The sequence below is a fragment of the Arachis hypogaea genome, chromosome 3, assembly GCF_003086295.3.
Source record: "Arachis hypogaea cultivar Tifrunner chromosome 3, arahy.Tifrunner.gnm2.J5K5, whole genome shotgun sequence".
Lineage (NCBI taxonomy): Eukaryota > Viridiplantae > Streptophyta > Magnoliopsida > Fabales > Fabaceae > Arachis > Arachis hypogaea.
In genome coordinates, this window is record NC_092038.1 from 2468139 (window position 1) to 2488924 (window position 20786).

General features: G+C 34.3%; 3 protein-coding genes and 1 non-coding gene across 7 annotated transcripts; 1 reads left to right on the plus strand and 3 right to left on the minus strand.

The window, feature by feature from the left end:
• Positions 1 to 3896: 3896 nt before the first annotated feature.
• On the plus strand, positions 3897 to 9508 carry LOC112786817 (probable NOT transcription complex subunit VIP2). Of its 4 annotated transcripts, none has more exons than XM_025830196.3 (15): positions 3908 to 4158; positions 4774 to 4892; positions 5308 to 5416; positions 5491 to 5669; positions 5824 to 5872; positions 5987 to 6193; positions 6585 to 6770; positions 6854 to 6949; positions 7474 to 7562; positions 7653 to 7838; positions 7964 to 8386; positions 8470 to 8522; positions 8601 to 8642; positions 8927 to 9071; positions 9196 to 9508. In XM_025830196.3, the coding sequence occupies exons 2-15, from the start codon at positions 4875 to 4877 to the stop codon at positions 9253 to 9255; spliced, it is 1842 nt and encodes a 613-aa protein (XP_025685981.1). In that variant the 5' UTR covers positions 3908 to 4158; positions 4774 to 4874; the 3' UTR covers positions 9256 to 9508. The 4 variants fall into 4 exon arrangements, with proteins under 4 accessions (XP_025685972.1, XP_025685976.1, XP_025685981.1 ...); XM_072232212.1 differs by having other exon boundaries at positions 3910 to 4158; positions 5308 to 5377; XM_025830187.3 differs by having other exon boundaries at positions 3897 to 4158; positions 5824 to 6193.
• On the minus strand, positions 5336 to 5416 carry LOC112793588 (small nucleolar RNA snoR35). The gene has a single exon (XR_003198286.1). It is a non-coding gene; the product is annotated as a small nucleolar RNA snoR35 (small nucleolar RNA).
• A 488-nt stretch (positions 9509 to 9996) lies between the features above and the next one.
• On the minus strand, positions 9997 to 16243 carry LOC112786799 (E3 UFM1-protein ligase 1 homolog). The gene is made up of 20 exons (XM_025830174.2): positions 15837 to 16243; positions 15348 to 15659; positions 14814 to 15080; positions 14446 to 14493; positions 14222 to 14287; positions 13732 to 13835; positions 13559 to 13652; positions 13421 to 13477; positions 12876 to 13314; positions 12636 to 12790; positions 12478 to 12543; positions 12326 to 12394; positions 12146 to 12238; positions 11997 to 12062; positions 11767 to 11813; positions 11590 to 11653; positions 11254 to 11331; positions 11111 to 11173; positions 10824 to 10916; positions 9997 to 10281 (listed from the first exon to the last, which is right to left on the minus strand). Exons 1-20 carry the CDS (start codon positions 16008 to 16010, stop codon positions 10174 to 10176), a joined length of 2463 nt encoding a protein of 820 aa, XP_025685959.1. The 5' UTR covers positions 16011 to 16243; the 3' UTR covers positions 9997 to 10173.
• Positions 16244 to 16854: 611 nt separating this feature from the next.
• Positions 16855 to 20125, minus strand: LOC112786837 (ankyrin repeat-containing protein At5g02620). The gene is made up of 4 exons (XM_025830210.2): positions 19587 to 20125; positions 18815 to 19447; positions 18317 to 18726; positions 16855 to 17897 (listed from the first exon to the last, which is right to left on the minus strand). The coding sequence occupies exons 2-4, from the start codon at positions 19164 to 19166 to the stop codon at positions 17019 to 17021; spliced, it is 1641 nt and encodes a 546-aa protein (XP_025685995.1). The 5' UTR covers positions 19167 to 19447; positions 19587 to 20125; the 3' UTR covers positions 16855 to 17018.
• Positions 20126 to 20786: the final 661 nt, after the last annotated feature.

Below are 20786 nucleotides of genomic sequence, written 5' to 3' on the forward strand. Positions count from 1 at the left end.
ACTAAAGTAACTAGGGTATAAGGGATACACCAGGTTATGGTACAAGGAATCAGGGATGGATTTAAAGTCAAGTATTAGAGAGATAAAGTCCGATAGGGATGCGATGAGATTGGCTAAATCACTGGTGTCAATTTCTTGCAAACATAGCAAGGTATACGTTGTCGATGGAGTCAGAAAAGGTAACGGGATTGAAATCACTTTTAGTGATGTTGATTATGTGCTAGAGGAAGGTAAAGACAGTAGCTTTAAGTTGATAGAGGTTGAAGTGGATGCTGAGTCAGAGCTTTAAGGTGAAGAGGTATTTAATGACAGTGCTAATGATGGTGACCATGAGAATCACTTTGGGTTTAAGGTGGAGAATAATGATCCACAATCAAATGCATTTGGGGGATTCACTGGCCCACTGAATGATGAGGGACCTGCAACAGCTGAAACAACTCAAGGTGATGAAGGTTTAGCGGAGGGTGATGAGCAAGTTGGAAAAATATCTGATGGATATGAGACTGAAGATATAGACAATTACGAGGGAGACTCTGATAATATGATAAAAAAGAGGAGGTTCATAACAGCCATACTTTTTACATCTTTACATATAACACTGCAACAATCAAAACACGAAATATCAAAGTCATTATAATTTGCATCTTGTTTTACTTTTTCATAGTATCTTCCATTTTACCAAATTGTTCTTGGACTAAACTTAGCTCACCACACAACCTTTCTATACAAGCATCTATTTCTCCAACTTCTGCAATTAATCTCTCTAGATCCATACTTAATCTCTCTATCTTCCTTTCTTGTGCCTCCAATTCTCTTATCCTTCCAAATTATTGCTGTGAACCTATCACTCTATCTTTTCCAGATAATTTTTTTTTCTTTTTCATCAACTCACTCAAAAAACTTGCATCTCCTGTTAGGGTAAGAAATGAATCTTATGTTTGGATTTCTTGATGTACTTTAACTCCGAAAAATCAGAGTGTCTCCACAAAAGCAATAAACTCTCTTTTCCTTTTGCTTCAACCATCCACTATTCTCATCTTCTTCATCATCAATCCACTCGAAAAACTTGTATTTTGGCATTCTTCCACAATTAACATACATTCTTTCATGGCTTGCTACTGCCGAAGAAGACATCACAGTAACTACCTCACCACAAAAATAAATATGTGTCTTTTTGACGAGGGTTTTGGAACTAGAAACTCTTAAAGATAAGTGACTTTGATCCATAAGTATTCACAAAGTAAGAGAAGCAAACAGAAGAGGAGAAGTTTGAGGAAGAGGCGAAGAGAGTGAGACTCGGAACCTATTGATTCTCAATGATTTGTAAGGGGTAGATGAGGAGTATAATGATCAATTTATCCATTCTTAACATTTTTTGTAATGTTTACTGTTAAGAGAGACTTAATTAAAAAAATGATACAGGAACTCAATTAAAAAAAATATATATCGGGACCTAATTAAAAATTTTACAAAACTATAAAGACGTAATTAAACTTTCAAAAAATTTTATAGACCACCAAAATATCCAAGAAACATGCTCCACTACATTAGAGCAAGTTTGATATTTTGATTTGTATTTTTATTTTTTATTTTTATTTTTAATATTTTTTATTTTTTAAATTTTATAAAAAAAAAAAATAAAAAATAAAAACAGAAAATAGAATTTTATTATTTTTGTTATTTTTATTTTCTTTTCACAAATTTCAAAAAATAAAAAATACTAAAAATAAAAACGTAAACTAAATATATCCTAAGAGCAACTCCAATGGAATGGAAGTAACTTTCAGGGTTCCATTTTCTCTTTTTGTGACATCAACGGTTGGAGAAAAGGAAAATTGAGTTCCCACTCACATTCCAAGGAGAAGGAGTTCCTCCTCACAGGGACTTGTGAATGCCAATGATAGCTTGCCACATGGCAAGTTATCTTTAAAATAAATAATTAAATTATTTAATATAATTATTTAATTAATTATTATAAAAAAATATTTATATAAAATCATAATTAATTAAAAAATTATATTAAATAATTAAATTATAATTAATTTATTAATAATTATAATAATTTATTATATTAAATAATTATATATCTATTTAATTAATTATTTATGTTAATCATTTAATAATTAGTTATAATAAATTATAATTAATATAAATAATTATATTTAATCAATATTAAATATTATTTTATTAAATTATAGTTAATTAAATTTATTGATTGAACACATATGGCAATTTCACAATATTTATCGTTAACTATGGAGTTTAATTACGTTTTTATATTAAACAATTTTATAAATTAGTGTCATCTCGAATTATGAATTATATATTGTGTATTATTTTTATATATAATTTTTTTAATATTAATATTTTTTAACAATGAATTATTTTTTAATTTATAAATGTAAATAATATTATTGTAATATATGAATTATATATTGTGTATTATTGTTATATATGAATTTATTTAATATCAATATCTTTTAATAGTGAATTATTTTTAAATTTATAAATTTAAATAATATTATTGAAAAAATTCAATTATATTAATTTTAAATATTTTAATTAATTAATTAAGTGAGACTACAACAGGAGCTAAAGTTAATTCCTCCTAATGGAAAAGAAATAGATGATTTGAGTTCCTATTTACTGTTTATGACGTAAAAATTAATGTAGAGTTACTTTTTATGACAGGTGGGCCATAAATAGGAATTGGGATGAATTCCCTGGAGATGGTCTAATATCTCTTATTTCTTCTGCCACTTGTGATTAACTCTGCCACCACCGCAGCCGTGAACACTGTCTCAACCACCACCACCATCTCGATCTCCTATAATGACGAGCTCTATCTAAAACAAATCCCTAAATCCTTTCTATCTACAAAAGAAAATACACTTAACAATATTATATGAGAATATTGTTAAAAAAAAAGTCAAAAAACACACTTAGAGATGAGCTCTTTGTATAATATATTATATGAGAATATATGATTAGAGGTTTCTTAAAAAAAACTAATACTACCATAATTGCATTGAACGTCACTATAATTTTAAAGCAAAATTTTGACTTTCTAAAAATGGTTCTTCTATAAAATTAGAGGTAAAGTTAATATAGTATTCAACTAACGCTATTAGTATTAACATTTAACAATAACTTAAAATAAAATATTAAGTCTTAAATGACATAATTTTTTTATTTTTATCTAAAAGTCTCGAATTTCACTTAAAAAAAAATATTAAGTCATAAATATTTAATATTTTACACAATTTAATATGTAAAGTATTTTTAAAACAGTTAAAAATAAGTTAACAAGAATAACAAATACTTGTTTATCTCACCAAATCATCATACTTTTAAGTAAAAAGTAAATCAATATAAATATATTATTTATAATTTTAATTAATTTTTTTATAAATTCTTATTATAAAATAGATATTAAAAATGAGTTAAATAATATATATTTATAATAAATATATAATAATTAATTTAGTAATTAATTTTTAGTTTTCATATTGCATTTTTGGTTTTTCAATTAGATTAAATTTATTAAGCAATTTTAATTGGATTTAATTGAAGGCAAATTCTATGGTGCCTATAACTTTAGTGTCGAAATTGCCGAACTTGCCTTTTATGGTAAGTTTTAAATATTAAAAATTTATTTATTTTTATATTTTTTAATTTAAATATTTATTTTTATCTCTTTTTAGTAAGTTAGACAAATGTATATAGGCACCATAGCATGCACCTTAATTGAATTTGAATAACTCCATGGAATCTCACAAGTCTCAACTCTCAAGTGGCATAAACTTTTCACAAATGAGGCCCAAGGTGTTGGTGCTTGGTGGAGAATCCTCACCAGCGGTTAATACTTAACTTAATTATATATATAACTTGAATATATATATATTATATATAATTTTATTTTTCCCCCTTCGTTTTTCCACTTATCACAGAAATTCGTAAACGCTCGTCTCTGTCTTCACAAACCCAAACTCAAACCCAAACCCAACCCGAAGCTTTTCTCTCTCTATCTTGTTTTCTCTCTCTTTCTCTCTCGCTCATACCTATCGCTTTCTATCCTTCTCTCTGGTTTTCGATTTAGGGCTCACGAACTCGCTCTTTGACTCAGAACCTTCTTGCAGCTCCGATCTGCTCCTTCAGGTATCGCCGAGTCGACTCGTTCGTAGCTTCGATCTACTGTGCTCTCTCTTACAACTCCTTCATTTCATTCTCTTAGAAGTTAGATCTTCGCGTTCGCGCTACTCATTATTTTCACTGTTTTAGATCTTACGGTTCCAGTTCTTAAGCTTCGAATTTAATTTTCTGCTATTAATGCTAATTCTTGTTTGTGCAACTGAAGCTATGTGTCGTCAATTGAACTGTCGTTTGGTTGATTTTTGTTTTCAATTTAAGATGTGAGATGATAGAGGAATCTGCAATTTGGATGATGTCTGATTAATGTGCATTTGGAAGTGTGTTTTTAGCTTGCGAGCTTGGTTTAAGTGTTTTAGGTTAGGAATCTGGCGGATTTTCTTGGTTTTAATGTGCGTTCATTCAACACTGTCATTTTTTTGATGTATTGTTACTTTTCAGTGTTGCCAAGTGTTTGGTTAAGTCATTGTTCTTGATTCTTTATTTTCAAGCATGACAGTCCCCGTGTTGATAATTAGTTTTAAGTTTTAACTGTGGTTTCTGCTTCAGTAAGTTATTGGTGTCTCCTATGGACAAATATAGAGTTTGCTCATTCTTACAAGTTACTGTTTTTATCCTCTATAGGTTGTGTTGATTTGTTGCAAGGAAAACGCTCTTCAGGTTGGTGTTCAAGGGAGGACTCAGGAAAGGGATGACTTATAGTTTGGCCTGTTGAAATTCGAGCAATGTCAGGGCTACTTAATGTATTCCCTTATACCTTGAAATGCTTCCCATTTTGTTCTGTCATTTGGAGAAGATTTTCAATTTTTGTTCTTTCCCGTTTTATTACTTTGCATTGTCATGGCTACCAGATTTTTTTACTATAATTTTCTCGGATAGTTTGAATAACTGCTTGTTTGGTTGCATTAGGAAAACTAGGGTTTTTCTATTAGGGATTGACCAGACAGACTATTAGCTGGCTTATACTGGGGATTAACTTCTGTTACTTAATGAGTGTTAGAACTTACTCGCTTTCTTGTATGCATGTTGTTTGCCTTGAAGGTGCTTAAATTCCAGTCTAGTACAGTTTCCCTAGGATGTTGGTTCCCATGTCTTGATTTTATTCCTTTTACTACATGTCTATCATAAAAGTAAATTTTAACTGAGATTTCCTTGCAGTCTTCTCTGAACGGTTCTGCTTCAAATCTTCCAGATGGTGCTGGGAGGTCTTTTGCTACTTCATTCTCTGGTCAGTCTGGTGCAGCCTCCCCTGTCTTTCATCATACTGGTGGGGAGCTTTTGCTGGCATTAATTCATTTTCTTGTCCCATTTAGTTGTATAATTGCTAGGTTCTTGGTGCAGGATCCATTCAAGGACTGCACAATATTCATGGGAGCTTTAATGTACCCAACATGCCTGGTACACTCACATCAAGAAACTCAACAATAAATAGCGTTCCATCCGGTGGTGTTCAGCAACAAACAGGTAGCCTTTCTAGTGGAAGGTTTGGTTCCAACAATCTGCCTGTTGCATTATCCCAGGTATTTGTTATGTCATCTGTTTGTTTCTTTACACTATAGATTGGTAGAGTAGTTAATAGAATATTGTGCATAATATCAACTCTTCTTCCTATCATCCTTCTCCTACTGTTACATAATTTATCAGGGGTTCATTTATCTCAATTAAATTTTGCAGCTATCTCATGGAAGTGCCCATGGACACTCGGGAGTCGCCAATAGAGGAGGTATAAATGTTGTAGGAAACCCTGGATTTAGTAGTAGCACAAATGGAGTTGGAGGTTCTATTCCTGGGATTCTTCCAACATCCGCTGCAATTGGTAACCGAAATGCTGTTCCAGGATTGGGAGTATCCCAAATTTTGGGAAATGCGGGTCCTCGAATCACAAGTTCTGTGGGAAACATGGTTGGAGGGGGGAACCTTGGAAGGACTGGTGGAGGATTGTCTGTACCTGGTCTCACATCCCGTCATTTGAGTGCAAACAGTGGATCTGCTGGCTTAGGAGTACAGGGACAGAATCGATTGATGAGTGGTGTGCTTCCACAAGGTACGGATGTTTATGGATTTCCATTATAATGGTGTTGAAGCAATACTTATCCACAAAGATGTTCTCATGCAATGACCCCTAATTGCATTTGCTTTGTGCACGATGAGTGTCCAAGTGCAGCCATATAGAAGATGACTTTATTTTCTGTTTGCATTGGTTTAGCTTGTCCAACTAGTTGGCCTTCTATGCAACCACATCGTTCGCTTCCACATGTTGAAAACTGTTAAAGAACTGCTGGTTGTTTTAGATTTGTATATAATATGCTTGATGAAATCATTTATATTTGTTTTTATGCATGTTGAATGCATAAATATTTTTCCTACGATTGATACTCGAGCTTACCATAGGTTTTGAAGTATTTCTTTGTGGTGACAAGAGCTTCTTGATTCAGGATCTCCGCAGGTGATTTCAATGCTAGGGAACTCTTATCCCAATGCTGGTGGTCCACTTTCACAAAGCCATGTTATGGGTATGTTGAATGATGTAAACTCGAGTGATAATTCTCCTTTTGACATGAATGACTTCCCTCAACTGACTAGTCGACCTAGTTCTGCTGGAGGGCCTCAAGGACAATTGGGTATGCAAACGAAAATTTTCCTTTGCATTTGAGACATTTGTCCACTTTCTTTTATGGTGATTTATTGTACAAACATGTCTCAGGTTCTTTACGGAAGCAGGGTCTTAGTCCCATCGTTCAACAAAACCAAGAGTTTAGTATTCAAAATGAAGATTTCCCAGCTTTGCCAGGATTCAAAGGTGTAGTAACCGGAGAAGATATGTGACCTGATTGGCTGTTGTGCATTTCTTTCTAGCAATTTTGGCTGTTTTATGTTATCAAATTGTTTTTTTGTATAGTTGCCTTATGATTTGTTGTTTAAAGAGTCTCTTCTTAGAGAGTTGAGTTGTAGACTGAATTATGCACTTTCTCTTTTCAAAAGTTTTATGGATTTACGTGCATATCTACCTTAGTTCCTTTGGTGCTTGGTTTTATTGCTTTGTTTATCATATTCTGACATTATAAGTCGTGTAAGGTGCTAAATAAGCATATGGTTTCCTGGTTTGTATCTCATCAAGTGATTAAATGATCGGCTATAGATCTAGTGAGGATTCTAAAATGTCTCGTACTTAGTGATTCTCCTTAAAGAGGAATTTGTGATGCCGCACTGTTGGAGCTTTGATTGCTTTGATTAAATGACAACTTAGTGATTCTCCTTATTTTTGGTTACCTTTGTTCGCAGATCTTTAATTTAGTAACCATATTATATTATTTATTTTTACAGGTGGCAATGCTGATTATGCTATGGATATGCACCAGAAAGAACAGCTTCATGACAATGCTGTACCAATGATGCAATCTCAACATTTCCCGGTGAGTTGCATGTTTAAAAGACTAAGAAATCTTTATATGTATATATATATATATATTCCTCACTTATTATTCTATCCTTGTAATATGCAGATGGGGAGGTCTGCTGGTTTTAGCTTGGGGGGAACATATTCATCACATCGTACACAACAGCAACAACAACATGCTCCTTCGGTGAGTAGTGGTGGTGTCTCATTTTCTTCTGTAAACAACCAGGATCTTCTCCATCTACATGGATCAGATATTTTTCCATCTACGCATTCAACTTATCATTCGCAGGTCTGCAAGCTCTCTAAATTGCTGTTGTAATGAATAAGCCTCGTTCTTTCTCTAGTTTGCTCGATTTTAATATTCATTCTGAAGCAAGATTTCAGCCATCCTAACCACTTCTGGATTTGTTCTAGGCAAGTGGACCTCCTGGGATTGGATTAAGGCCACTAAATTCTCCAAATACAGTCTCTAGTATGGGTCAGTATGACCAGATCCTCCAGCAGTATCAACAGCACCAGAATCAGTCGCAGTTCCGCCTTCAAATGTCAGCCGTAAATCAGTCGTTTCGGGATCAGGGCATGAAAGCTATGCAATCTGCACAATCCACACCAGATCCATTTGGTTTGCTTGGCTTGTTAAGTGTGATCAGGATGAGTGATCCAGACTTGACATCTCTTGCACTTGGAATTGATCTTACTACACTTGGATTAAATTTGAATTCATCAGAAAATCTACACAAGACGTTTGGGTCTCCATGGTCTGATGAACCTGCAAAGGGTGATCCAGAGTTTAATGTGCCACAATGTTATTACGCAAAGCAGCCCCCTGCTTTACATGTGAGGTTTTTTAATTATGCTATAGAATCGATTTCTTTATTTGCAAATCCTTCATTAGGCTTACTGCTTATTGCATGATGCAGCAAGGTTACTTTTCAAAGTTTTCGGTGGAAACATTGTTTTACATATTCTACAGGTTTGCAATTACATCTTACTTGGTTTCTAATTGGCTTGCTTAGTATTATAATTAACCACTTTTTTTTCTTGGCTGCAGCATGCCCAAAGACGAAGCACAATTATATGCTGCAAATGAGCTGTATGCACATACCCTCCAATTCATCCTTTTTTTGTTATTTATATTTTATTTTTCTGTGGTTAGGGCTTATTTCCCAATTATGTTGGGATTGTTACAATTTGGGAGCAATTAATGGTTAATTCAGTAATTCAGTCAATACTTGGTAACCTTTCTTTGTTTATCAGTCACGGAGTTTAAGTGTTCCTACAGCAAAACGTAAATTGGGCAGGAACTCCTGAATTAAAATCTAAATTGTTTTCCTCTGATCAATAATTTCTAACAAGGTAGGTGGTTGTTGCTTTCAGGCACAATAGAGGTTGGTATTATCACAAAGAAAATCGTTTCTGGTTTATAAGAGTTCCCAACATGGAGCCGCTTGTTAAAACGAACACATACGAGAGAGGATCTTATCACTGTTTTGATCCAAACACATTTGAAACTGTTCGCAAGGTTAGCTTTATACATAATAGTATTCGTAGTGTTCCTAAAACTATTTCTCGTGTTCCAATGTTTAATTGTTTTCCTTTTATCCCTGATCATATTTTAGGCCTCTAATGAAAAAAAATCCTTGCAGGATAACTTTGTTCTACATTATGAAATGTTGGAAAAGAGACCGCCTCTACCACAGCATTGAGTAGGAATCAGAACCTTTATTGTAGAGTTTCAACTGTAAATTTTCATTCTGGATTTTAATTCCTCAGAAAGTCATTAGCATAAGTATTCCTTTAGTTTGGGCTTTCTCTTACTATATGTCGCTTGAGTGATCCAAGCATTTCATCTTTGAACAGAAGAATTGTGATACGTAGGTATTTCGATAACCTAGTTATCTGACGGATTTTGTCTGCCCCTTAGCTCCAATGCACAAAAGAAAAGCACCTTTGTTAATATTTGATATAGTTCCTAGGAATTATGCTTCAGAGTTCACAGCTAGCTGAATAATGATTTAATTAATCTTAATTTGTTAGAATATCTCAATCTGACAGGTTAAAGACTAATCTATAGCCTAATCTGTTGCGAATTAGGATTTCAGTTAAGAGTTTGTTTTTGGCCAATGACTTGCATGTACAAAGCGGGAGTCGGTCATAGGATTGTTTAATTTTGCAAATTTACACTCCCATTGCATGGCATCATTTTGCCCTTTCCCCGAGTTGGGTTTATATCATACTCATCGGACTGGTAAAGTATTTATTTCATTTCGGATTATATAGCTTGCTTGATATTTTAAGTGATCTTATCCATAATTATCTTCGTATTTTAACAAATGGGTATGAAAAATTGTCTTTAGGTTCAAAATTATTTGGTAGTATCAGCGAGGCTCTGGCTCTGAATATTTTAAGTTTGTTAAGCAAAAATTGAAGTATGGAAAACACCCGAGTATCGAACTTTGCGCGGGATGAATTAGTAAAAATGATCTTTGTACTGTCTAAAATAAAATTGTAAAAAATTTCTCTAGTCTACACAATTGTCATAAACTTTCACTTAAGGAACTAGACATCACCGAATAGTTGTCGTGTGAAATGCATCCCTGCTCGATTCAGGTGTGAAATGTTATTTATGAAGATTGTTGTGTGTTGGTCAAAACCAAGCTTTTGAGATCCCACATTTGACTCTCCAGAAGTTCCCTTTTACTCAAAATTCTATCAGATGCACAATCGTCTTCCTATAAAACATGGAGGCAAAAACATGGTAATTTACAATGTATACATTTTCCAATTATTCACTGATATTGAAATTAGGTGATCATAATATTAAAAGAAAAACGAATATTTTGCTTCTTCATGATTGCCGACATGGTCAGCTTTTCAGAGTAAACTTAATTGAGTAAGTGGTTTCTGTTTCTACTTTTTAAAGATAAAAGATTCTATTAAAAACGTTTGTGCAAAGAGTTCATTAAAAGGATGAAAACTAGAATTCTTATCTAGCTTTTTCGAAATGTTGATGAAAATTTAAGTTTTTTCCTAACAAGCAGAACATTTGTTAAGAAACCAAGAGTGGAAAGGTTTTTACTTATTACAGATAAAAAATTATATACATATGTTATTATACGAAATTTAAAATCTTACCTTTCAATAAAAAAAATTTTCCTCCCTTAGTTTACTAATTTGAATTAAGTTAATTTAGTGGGGACAACTATTTTGAATGAACTCAGCCCATAGATGTACAAAATGCAACACGCAAGCAAGCATGATAAGTAATACTCACATCACCAGGTGCAGCTGATAATAGCGCTAAGAGAGTCACTGTAGCAGCTTGATAATCCGTCAATACCTTGTGTGCTGACTCATCGAGCTTATCCTGAAAGGTTTTAAGGCGGGAAAGAATAAATCTCCGAGAACTTTTGAAATATGATAATGTTAAATATTATATGATTGCATGAAATACAGTCCCTGTCAAAGGTGCCAAAATTTGTCCATATTACCATCACAGATACAATCTAAATAAGCCTAAAATATTCATATTCAGTGTGATGTTAACCCACAGAGACATACCTTCAATTGGGAAATAGCAACAGAGATCGCCCTTCCAGGGGCTTGAAGAGCTTTATGGTAAACCTGAACAAAAGTGGAAGAAAACAGTAAGGAGATGGGAGGCTTCAGAAAGAGAGAGGGGGTGTGGAAGCAACCAAAGTTACCTGGATATAAAGTAATGACACAACTTTTGGCAGAAGGGATACAGGGTCAGTCTCAGCAGAAACTTGGGATGTTAATTCCTGATATTCAATAACAAAAGTTAATGGTAGGCCAACTCTAATAAATATTTTCCCTGATTGGAAATTTGTTCCTCAGGACTTAAATTAGAATTTTCCTTCCAGCTGAAAAGAACTTATTCATTAATATTTTGGGTAATTTTCAGTTGATCTACCAATCTGACATTTAATACATTACCAGTGTTATTGACAGTATATTTGTGAATCTAGTAGCTTCAAACAAATTCTGATAAAGCTTTATGCGGGTGAAAGCATAAATACCTTCCGATATGAATGTAAAAGCGTTCTTTCAAGTTTCTTGTCGAGTCTTTTCAAAGGCAATGCACTGAGGGAAAAAAAGAATATTCAAGATCAAATCACATTGCAAGGCTTGAATCACTACAGAAGCACTGGAGGTCAAATAATTCCTGAAGCTCAACAAAATAATAGACACATTACCTCTCTTCAGTTACTGCTCTAAATGCGTCCATGAATACTTCAACATTCTGTTTTGAACATTCAAATTCAACTTCTAATTATACTGTTCACAAATCAGAGGATAATAGTTTTGATGCTTAAGAAAAACGATATTTTCACCCAACTGGTTGCAACTGTAAATTGAAAAATGGTTGACAATGAATTACATAAACCTTAACAACAAGATTTGTTGCAAAATTAAAAATGCCAACCTTTCCCTCCAATGCTTCTACAACAGCAAGAGCCTTATTTGCAAGAGGTCTAGGAAAACTCTTGGACTACAAAAGGAAATAATAAACAATACGTAAGTACTCATTTTATACGAATACAGACGTTGATGCAAATAACATCTTATTCTTACAATTGCAACTCTGTCTCCAGGACTAACTGAAATAGATTCAGAACTTGGAGCCTCCTGAACCTCAACACCATTCTTCAATTTGTTGTGTTCATCCTGCAGATGATGAATCTATTGCGTTAGACCATATTAAACCCTCAAGATATGTATTACATTTACAAACAGTTCATTGTATAGAATTACCAGATCATGAAGAAGCATATCCACCATAGGAGCTGCTACTGTTCTTAGTAAATGCCTATGTAAAACAACCTGCCATCATTTACATGTCAATTCGCACATTTCAACAATGAAAACAGAAAAATTAAAATTCTAAAAAACATAACAGAACTTACAGAAGTTGATTGATCATCTTCAAACAATTCCAAGGCTTTTTCATAGAGCTGCATGTTTAAGAAAGACTGCCACCAGGGAAACACGGAAAAAACAATTAAGATAGTAAACTGTATGTATAAAAGACGACAAAAGTTGTGTTTGTGCCACTTTAGCAAACCTCATCAAGTTTCTTCTGCAAATTATCAAGCAATCGTTTCATTCTGTCTGCATTTTCTGTTAGTAATGCCTTCCTTTTCTCCATCCAAGAACTGATTATTGTTGGCCTTAATTTGTTAGCCAAAGGCCCAAGAATTGTTTCAGGATCATCTAGACCTATCAAATTTATAGCACTGCATTTGAGAATACAGAATAACTTGTATAGGAAGAAAGGGAAGATTTGAAGTCAGAATCAACAGACCTTGTTCTTCAAACTCAGGAAACAGGGTAGTAATTTTCTGCACAATCCATTCTTCTGAGGGACTACTAAGATTGTCGTCCTTCATTTTAACTGATTCTTTCCTTGAACCTGACTTTGAATCTGATGTTTGTGACGATGTATCCTTGCTCTTTCTCTGGTTTTTCTTGGATTTTGTGGATGCTTGTTCCTGGTTATCTGGACCACTTTCAGACAGATTTGCTGCTGCATTTCCAGTGGCTTTCCCCTTTTTTTTCTTGGACCCTTTATCAGAATGCTTGTTGGCCCCAGCATCACTTGCCATTTCATTGGACTCATTCAACCTTCCTGAATCATACCCTTTTGCTTCATTGGTTACTTGTAGATCATCAGACATCTTAGAGCCGAAAGACCCTGAAACACCTAATGTCTCCAACTCTTTCACCACGCGATCACATATGTCCTATAGATAGGAAAAATTGGCACCAGGAAACCAATGAGAAAAATAGCAGCAGATAGTGATCTTTGATTCAACAGTAACTTCTTATTACTTATATCAAACACCATACCTTCATAAAGCTACTGCTTAATACATAAAATTCTCCAAAAATGTGCGCTTTATTAGACTGCAAGGTAAATTATGTTTATCAACAGATGAGGGGAGCATAAATTTCACGATGTAGATTGTAATCAAACTCAAATATTACCTTGAGAGCCAATTGAACAGATTGACAGAGGGACAGCATTTTAGCTGCATCTTGAGGTGTGAAAGATGAGGGCAACAAGGAAAGAGAATCACTCCTGCGACAGTTATGTCAGGACACAAGGAACAAACATGACTTGTTATAAAGGTACACAAGGAACATAATAAGGACCTTACCAACTACCACGTTCAATAGCATCCTCAGTAGCAGCATCTAACATGTCAATCATAGATTGGTGAACAAATGTTGTGACTAGCGGTTTTCCTTCAGGATATCTGGACTAAATTGGATTGCACAAACTTAGACTTCATCACATAAGCTAGGTAAACAATGGTATAATATAAGATATTCATGTAACATATGTTATATCCTATACACTGCATGGTATTTTTAGATTCAGATAAAATCTTTAAAAATACGAAAACAAAAATATTTTCATAAATAAAATAAAATAACAAACTAAAAGCAACATGATAATTAATTCAAAAGAACTTCAATTTGTGAAGATAAATAAAGAATGGCATGTGTAAGTCTTTAAGGGACAGCAGACTAAGAGATTAAGGCACTATAAAGAGTGTATACTTTAACTCAATAAATAGGAGTGGGTGCATGATCATTGTATTCTTTATTTGGAAAAAAGAATTGACATGGTGACAAGTTGCTTACCTGCAAGAACTGAATGGGCTGTGGAATTCCAAGTTTGTGCAGAACCTCATAGCTGATAAAAGAATTCTAAAGCATGCAATGAAAGGCAGCACAACATGAACGATAAAGACAAAGAATACAACTGGAAAAGATTATACAGCCATCTAGCTCAGATGATGTAATATAAATATAAAAAAGATTGAATATGGTTCAACAAAACGGAGTAATGAGAAGCGAGTCTATACCTGTGAAAAAAATGAATCCACAGATTCCTTCTGAGCAATGGCAAACACCTGTAATGTGATGTAAGAAGTGAAAACCATAATAAATTCCGTTAACATTTGAAAGAGGAACTAAGTTATTAGCACCAATGTAGATAGCAGAGCATTTAATACTACCACGTTGGACACTATCAATCAGAGGATTAAGAGTAAAAAACTGGAAATGCAATACATCAAAAGAATTTAAAAATGCTTCCAATTGTTGCCAACCAAACATTGAGAGAAGGATCATCAAGGGTTCAACCAAAACAAAGGCCCAAGAAAGAAACCATAAAACCTTAATCTAGACATCACTTTGACAATGCATAATCGATTGCAAAAATGCCACTTACAGCTGGTGTCCAATGTACTCCTGCACGAACTGATCCTTGAATCTCGCCTTCCTTCACAAGTCCATTAAACAAAGACTGGAAGAAAGATCCGTCAACCGCCACACCACCGGTTCCGCCCATTTCCTGCAGTAACTGCTGCAATGAGCTCCACAACACCGTCAAATTTGTTGGCACTGTGATGCCCCTTGCTGCCCCCCGAACCATTGCATTCATGCGGGCCACATAGGCGGGAGTATACAATTGCCCTCCCTCAAGCCTTCCTTTCACCTGTCCCAAAGATCAACAACACTCATAAAATATAACTCCGATGTCATTCCAAAGGTTACATAACACATGAGAAACACTAGGGGAACTTGTCAAAACAGCTCCAATGCCATTCCAATTTCCAAAGTTAACACAACTTGAAACACTCACTGAACTAATCAAAACAGCTCCAATGCAGTTTAAAGTTGACAGAACAGACACAAGATATTCAATGAACATATCAAAACATCTATCGCCATCCGAACCTAACAAAACACTCAGTGAACTCACCATAGTGCCGAGTCGCGGCTCCAACACGGATGCAACCAAGTCCAATCCAACATTAAGCTGTGCGGCGAGTTCCGTGAGCGCGATCTGGCTGCATTCTTGAAGCCTTTCGTTAACCTCTTCGGCGACCGAATCCCAGTACGATTCGGACATGATTTCCCCCTGATTCAGCATGAACTCAGCGTGATCCGCCACAATGCGCTGAGCCTGCTTCTCAACATAGTACAAGTCAACACCAGTAGTGTCCGCAAGGTCAATCACCGAAACGCGCCCTAATTTTCTAACCTCAGAAACCATCTCGTTCCTCAATTGATCCTGATAACATTTCGCGATCGCATAAAATCAATTGAATTCGATTAACATCACTTATAACATCACAGTGCATCAAAATACACAAAAGAGTAGTATTAATCTGAAATTAAGAAGAAAAAAATGCTGAAAAATGGAAACTAATCGTTGTTTTGTTTCTTCGTGAATAACTGTGAAGCTTACGAGAGTGATGTATTCTTTGCCAGAAACGGTGTGAAGGAGCTCGAAATCGATGATTTGGAGTTGTTGAAGCTTTTGGATCAATTCGACGACGTTTCGCTCAGATAATCGAATGCTGGACTTGGCTTGCTGAGCGAATTGGAATTGTCGCTGAAGCTCAAGCAATTCTTCGTCCATGGCTGTTCTCAATTACACGCACAAACCGCTTTCGCTTTTTTTGGTTTCGGCTTTCGATTTTCGATTTTTGATTTTTAAGCTTTCAAATTCAGTTCGGCGTGTTGATGATCCCCCGAATAATGGAGATTGGGGCTTTGGTGCCAAAGTTTGCTTTTCTTCTCTATTTTCGAGAGTTTTCAAAAATCAAAATATAAATAAAAAAATTGGTGACTTCTATATTTTTATATTGAGATGACAATTTAGATGTTATCCACCTTATATTACACAGTTTAATTAATTTAGTTAAATATGCTGAATTATATAACAATGTTTCATTATTATTTTCGTTAAAAAATATTTTATGTAAATTTTTACCTAAAAATATTATATTAATAATTACTTTTAGATAACTAATTATTTAATATTCTTTACATAATCAATAATCAATAAAATATTCTAAATATTTTTACGAAAACGCTAATAATGTTCATAGTTTACAATAGTATTCAATATTTGAATATAGATTTAATTTTACTAAGATATAAAATATTTAATTTAAGCTAAAATAAAATTTTTGTTGTGTGTGTATGTATATTAGTTTAATTAATAATATAAGGTTAGATTGTCTTTTAAAAAATTATAAAGATAAATTTAAGAAAGCATTTATTGTAAGCATTAACCATAACAAATCTTTAAATTATCTCCCTTTTCAATTACTTGTGTCAAAAATAGAAGCAAGCCTCTACGGCTCTACTTGCTTCTAAAAAATGTAAAAAAAAAAAATTGGTTATTTTCTTTTTATTCTGGAAACACAAACAAGTAATTCAGAAAATGAAATAAATATTTATTTTTATAAAACAAGTACTAGAAGAAAAAGAAATGAGCTCATTATATTGAGAGACAGAAATAGATATGGATGAGCAAAGTGATATATATACATTAAGAAGCTTCACTTTGTATTTGATATATAGCTCCAACTAGCCATGGAAAAAAAGAGAACATGACTTAGCAGCTCTCTATAAAACAATTCTAAATCGCATACATTTTTTTATACTCATTGTTTAGTATCTCAGTATCTGACATAACAGAAACTGAAAATGATCTTGACCTGCTTCCCATTGAAGACTTCCTTATGCTTCTCAAATTTGATGCCTCAATTCTGTGCCTAATGACCCAGTAACACATTAATCCTAATGTTGTAGCCATTATAGTTGTTCCTATAACTGTGACTCCAATTGCAAGCCACTTTTGATCTTTTCCAACAACTATGAATGAAAGTGCCAAGAATGCCACAGTGATAAGCACACAAGCCAGCCACATTAGCTTGTTAATGATAGCCATCATCTGCTTCTTAGCTTTGCTCTCTATGACCACGATCGAGGTCTGCACCACCACGACGGCTAGGGAGATGAACAGCGCAATGGAATCGAAGACAATGAAAATGATGAATGCAGCTGTAGGGGCTATGTTTGCTTCCCCAAGGGACATCCCTTTAGGAATGTTTTTTGGATCATCAACAAATTGGCCAGGAACTGTGAAGATAGCTGCAAAGGCAACTGTGGCAATGAGGACAGCAACCACAGTGGTTGAGTTGATTGCATTGTTGAGTCCTTCAGCATGCATCTTGTTGATGCGCTTGGCGATTCCCTGGACGCGCTTTCTGGTCTGGCGCGTGTGTTCTAATTGATAATGGACTTCATGCTTTATGTCACTCACTGTTTGTTTCAACTCTCTAGCTGCTGTTGTTGGCTTTGGCTTCATGGCTTTGGCACTTTGAACACCGTGTTCCGAAAGTATGGCTTTGATTTCGGAGTTCCCAGTTTTCTCAGCAGTGTCTAATGCACTTTCGCCGGATTTATTAACTGCTGTGGTGTCTGTTTCTTTCTGTCCAAGAAGCAACTTCACAATCTGCACAAACAAAAACTCATAGTTCAGACCAAGAACTAATCTGCTGCGGATCTGAACTCTATTTAAGGGTTTGCCAACACTTGCTTAAGCGGACGAGTGATCTAACCACTCGACCAATCCAAGTTGATCATGATTCTGTCTTAAAAATTTTCACTTCTCTTAAAATCAATTCTAGTTCATCATGAGGGTCAGGGATCAAACAACATTAAAACCAACAAATTCAATTTAACTTCCTCAATCCTCAGTTCCTCCTAAAATCAATTCTAGGCCTCCCAATGAATTTCCAAACATGCAAGGACATATAAGGGAGATGATGATATAAACCACAATCTGTTTATTGTCATCCCAATTCAGAACAATCCATATGAACTATTTGTATAAAATTTAGAACAACAATGACAAGGATAATCTTAATTTACCTGAGCTCTACCCTTCCGGGTTGCAATATGCAAAGCCGTATTACCCTTATTATCAACCATGTTTACTGATGAGGGATCCCCTTTTATCAACTCCTCCACCACCTCAAGATTCTGCCCTTTCACCGCCATGTGAAGCGCGGTCTGGCCCTTCTTATCGGTCCGTGTCACAACCCCAGGCTCCTTCTCTAAAAGTGCCTTTACAACAGCCAAATGTCCGTTTCTTGCTGCAGAATGCAGAGCTGTTTTCCCATTGCTTCTAGCTATGGTTGCCAAGCTACTACCTGCCTCTAATAGAAACTTCACTATCTCAGTATGCCCTTGTGTCGAGGCTGTGTGCAAAGCCGTGGTGTTCGAGGGATCCACGGTCATTGACAATTCAGGATGAGCCTCCATAAGGATCTTCAACACATCTGCAAAATCAATCAAGAAAAAGGTTCAAAACAAGGTCTCATGTAAACCAAATTGAACACAAAAACAACAAACAACAAAGAAATATACCTAGATCCCCTTGTTTAGCAGCAATGTGGAGTGCATCAAAACCATTCCTAGCCTTGATTCCGGCATCAGCGAGATCATAATACCGAATCATCTCCTTAACCAAATCAACATAACCATACTCAGCAGCAACATAAAGGGCTGTTTCCCCAGCTTGGTTCTGCTTTGCCAACAACTCATGAAGTTGACCCTCTTCAGCACCACTAAGTGTGTCCTTTATCAGAGCCAAGTTCCCTGCTCTCGCTGCCGAGTGCAGGGTCGTGTCGTCGCGCTTTCCAGTCAATTGCTTGGTCATTTTCTTCCTTGGAGCAGCGGCCACGGCCGCAGCTTCCTGCTGCACAGTTGGTGTAGCCATTGAATTCAACAACCTTAATGAATCCCTTTCTAAATTGAACCCTAACTAATTCTAGTGTTATAGAATTTCAGAACCTTCTTTTCTTCCTACCAGCAAAAACCCAGATCAAAACCACCATCTTTCATCCCAAATAGCAAGAATCATCTCCTTGAAGCAACTCAAAGGAGAGATTATAATCCCAATCATCACCAAAAACCAAATAAGTAATCAAAATGCTCCACAGATTAATTCTTATCTCTCATAATATGTTCCAGAAACTGTTGATTAATTGATACTTCTTCCTGCATCCAGAATCATAAAAAAAACCTGGGTTCAGAACTACTCACACCAAACATTGTATATAAAAGAAACCATAAAGCTGCATAACTTATACAAAAGGAAAATTTATAAAAAAAAAATTAAATAAAGAAAGAATCTAACCTCGTTGTGCTTCTTCTTTTTCTTCTTCTTGTTCTTGTTCTTGTTCTTGTTCTAGCACCATGATTGATGGTTGAAATTAGAGAGTGGCATGGTGGGGAGGTTGGTCATACACCCTGTAACGAACATTCGGGAATTGAAAGGAAGAGATTGTATTTATATATACAAGGTTTGAAGCAAAAGAAAGAAAAAAGGTAATGTCTGAAAGAAGAACCAATAATAATAAATAATTAAGAGAGGTTTATATAATAAGATTAGTAAGAATTAAGACACATGTAAGCAACAACAACTACTTTATGTGAATCTAAATCAAAATCAAAGGGAAATTAAAAGCTGGTGATGATGAAAGGAGAGAGTATATGATATGATGAAAATTATTTAGAGAGAGAGAATGAGAGAAAGTGGTGGGCAAAGACATGAACATACATAAGGTTGTGTTGTTATTATGTAATGGACTAAAAACGAGTGTGTCCAATGAATGAGAAAAAAAACTGAAAATAACAGATCCACGCGCACACTCACGCGCGTGTCTTCTCTTTCCTTCTCTCTTTGGCTTGACGGAACAGTTATATGCCGTTGACTCTGTAACTGAACCTCTTCTTCTATTATCTTCCTTATCCAAATCTTTATCTTTTTTTTACTTTACTTTTCTTATTTTGGTAGATTTAGAACAAACAATTTTAGGCGATATTTTTGTATTAAACCATTTTTTCATCTTAATCCATGACAACAATAAAAAAAATGATACGATCCACAAATTCAAGAAGAGTGCAAACTATGTTATTAATCATATATATTGTGATATCAATAAATATACTAAAAGTTCTTACGGCAGTAATTTTTAATATTTTTTGCTAGATTAGTATAAATATTAAATTATTTTTAATATGTAAATTTTATTAATTTATGTGTATAAATTTTAAAAATATATATATACAAATTATATTAATTCATGTCTATAAAAATTTAATAAATATAATTATAAATTATATATTTTTTACCTGCAAAATTTTTGTAAATATAAGTATTAGCAATGTAACATTGCTCATACATAAATACAACTAAATTTCATATTTATTAATTAAATAGTCATCCATGATAATGATGAAATAACATTTTTTATGTTATTAGTAAACAATTAAAATTAACAAAAAAATTTATATATAAAAAATGTATATATTTATAATTTTATATATGTTGATT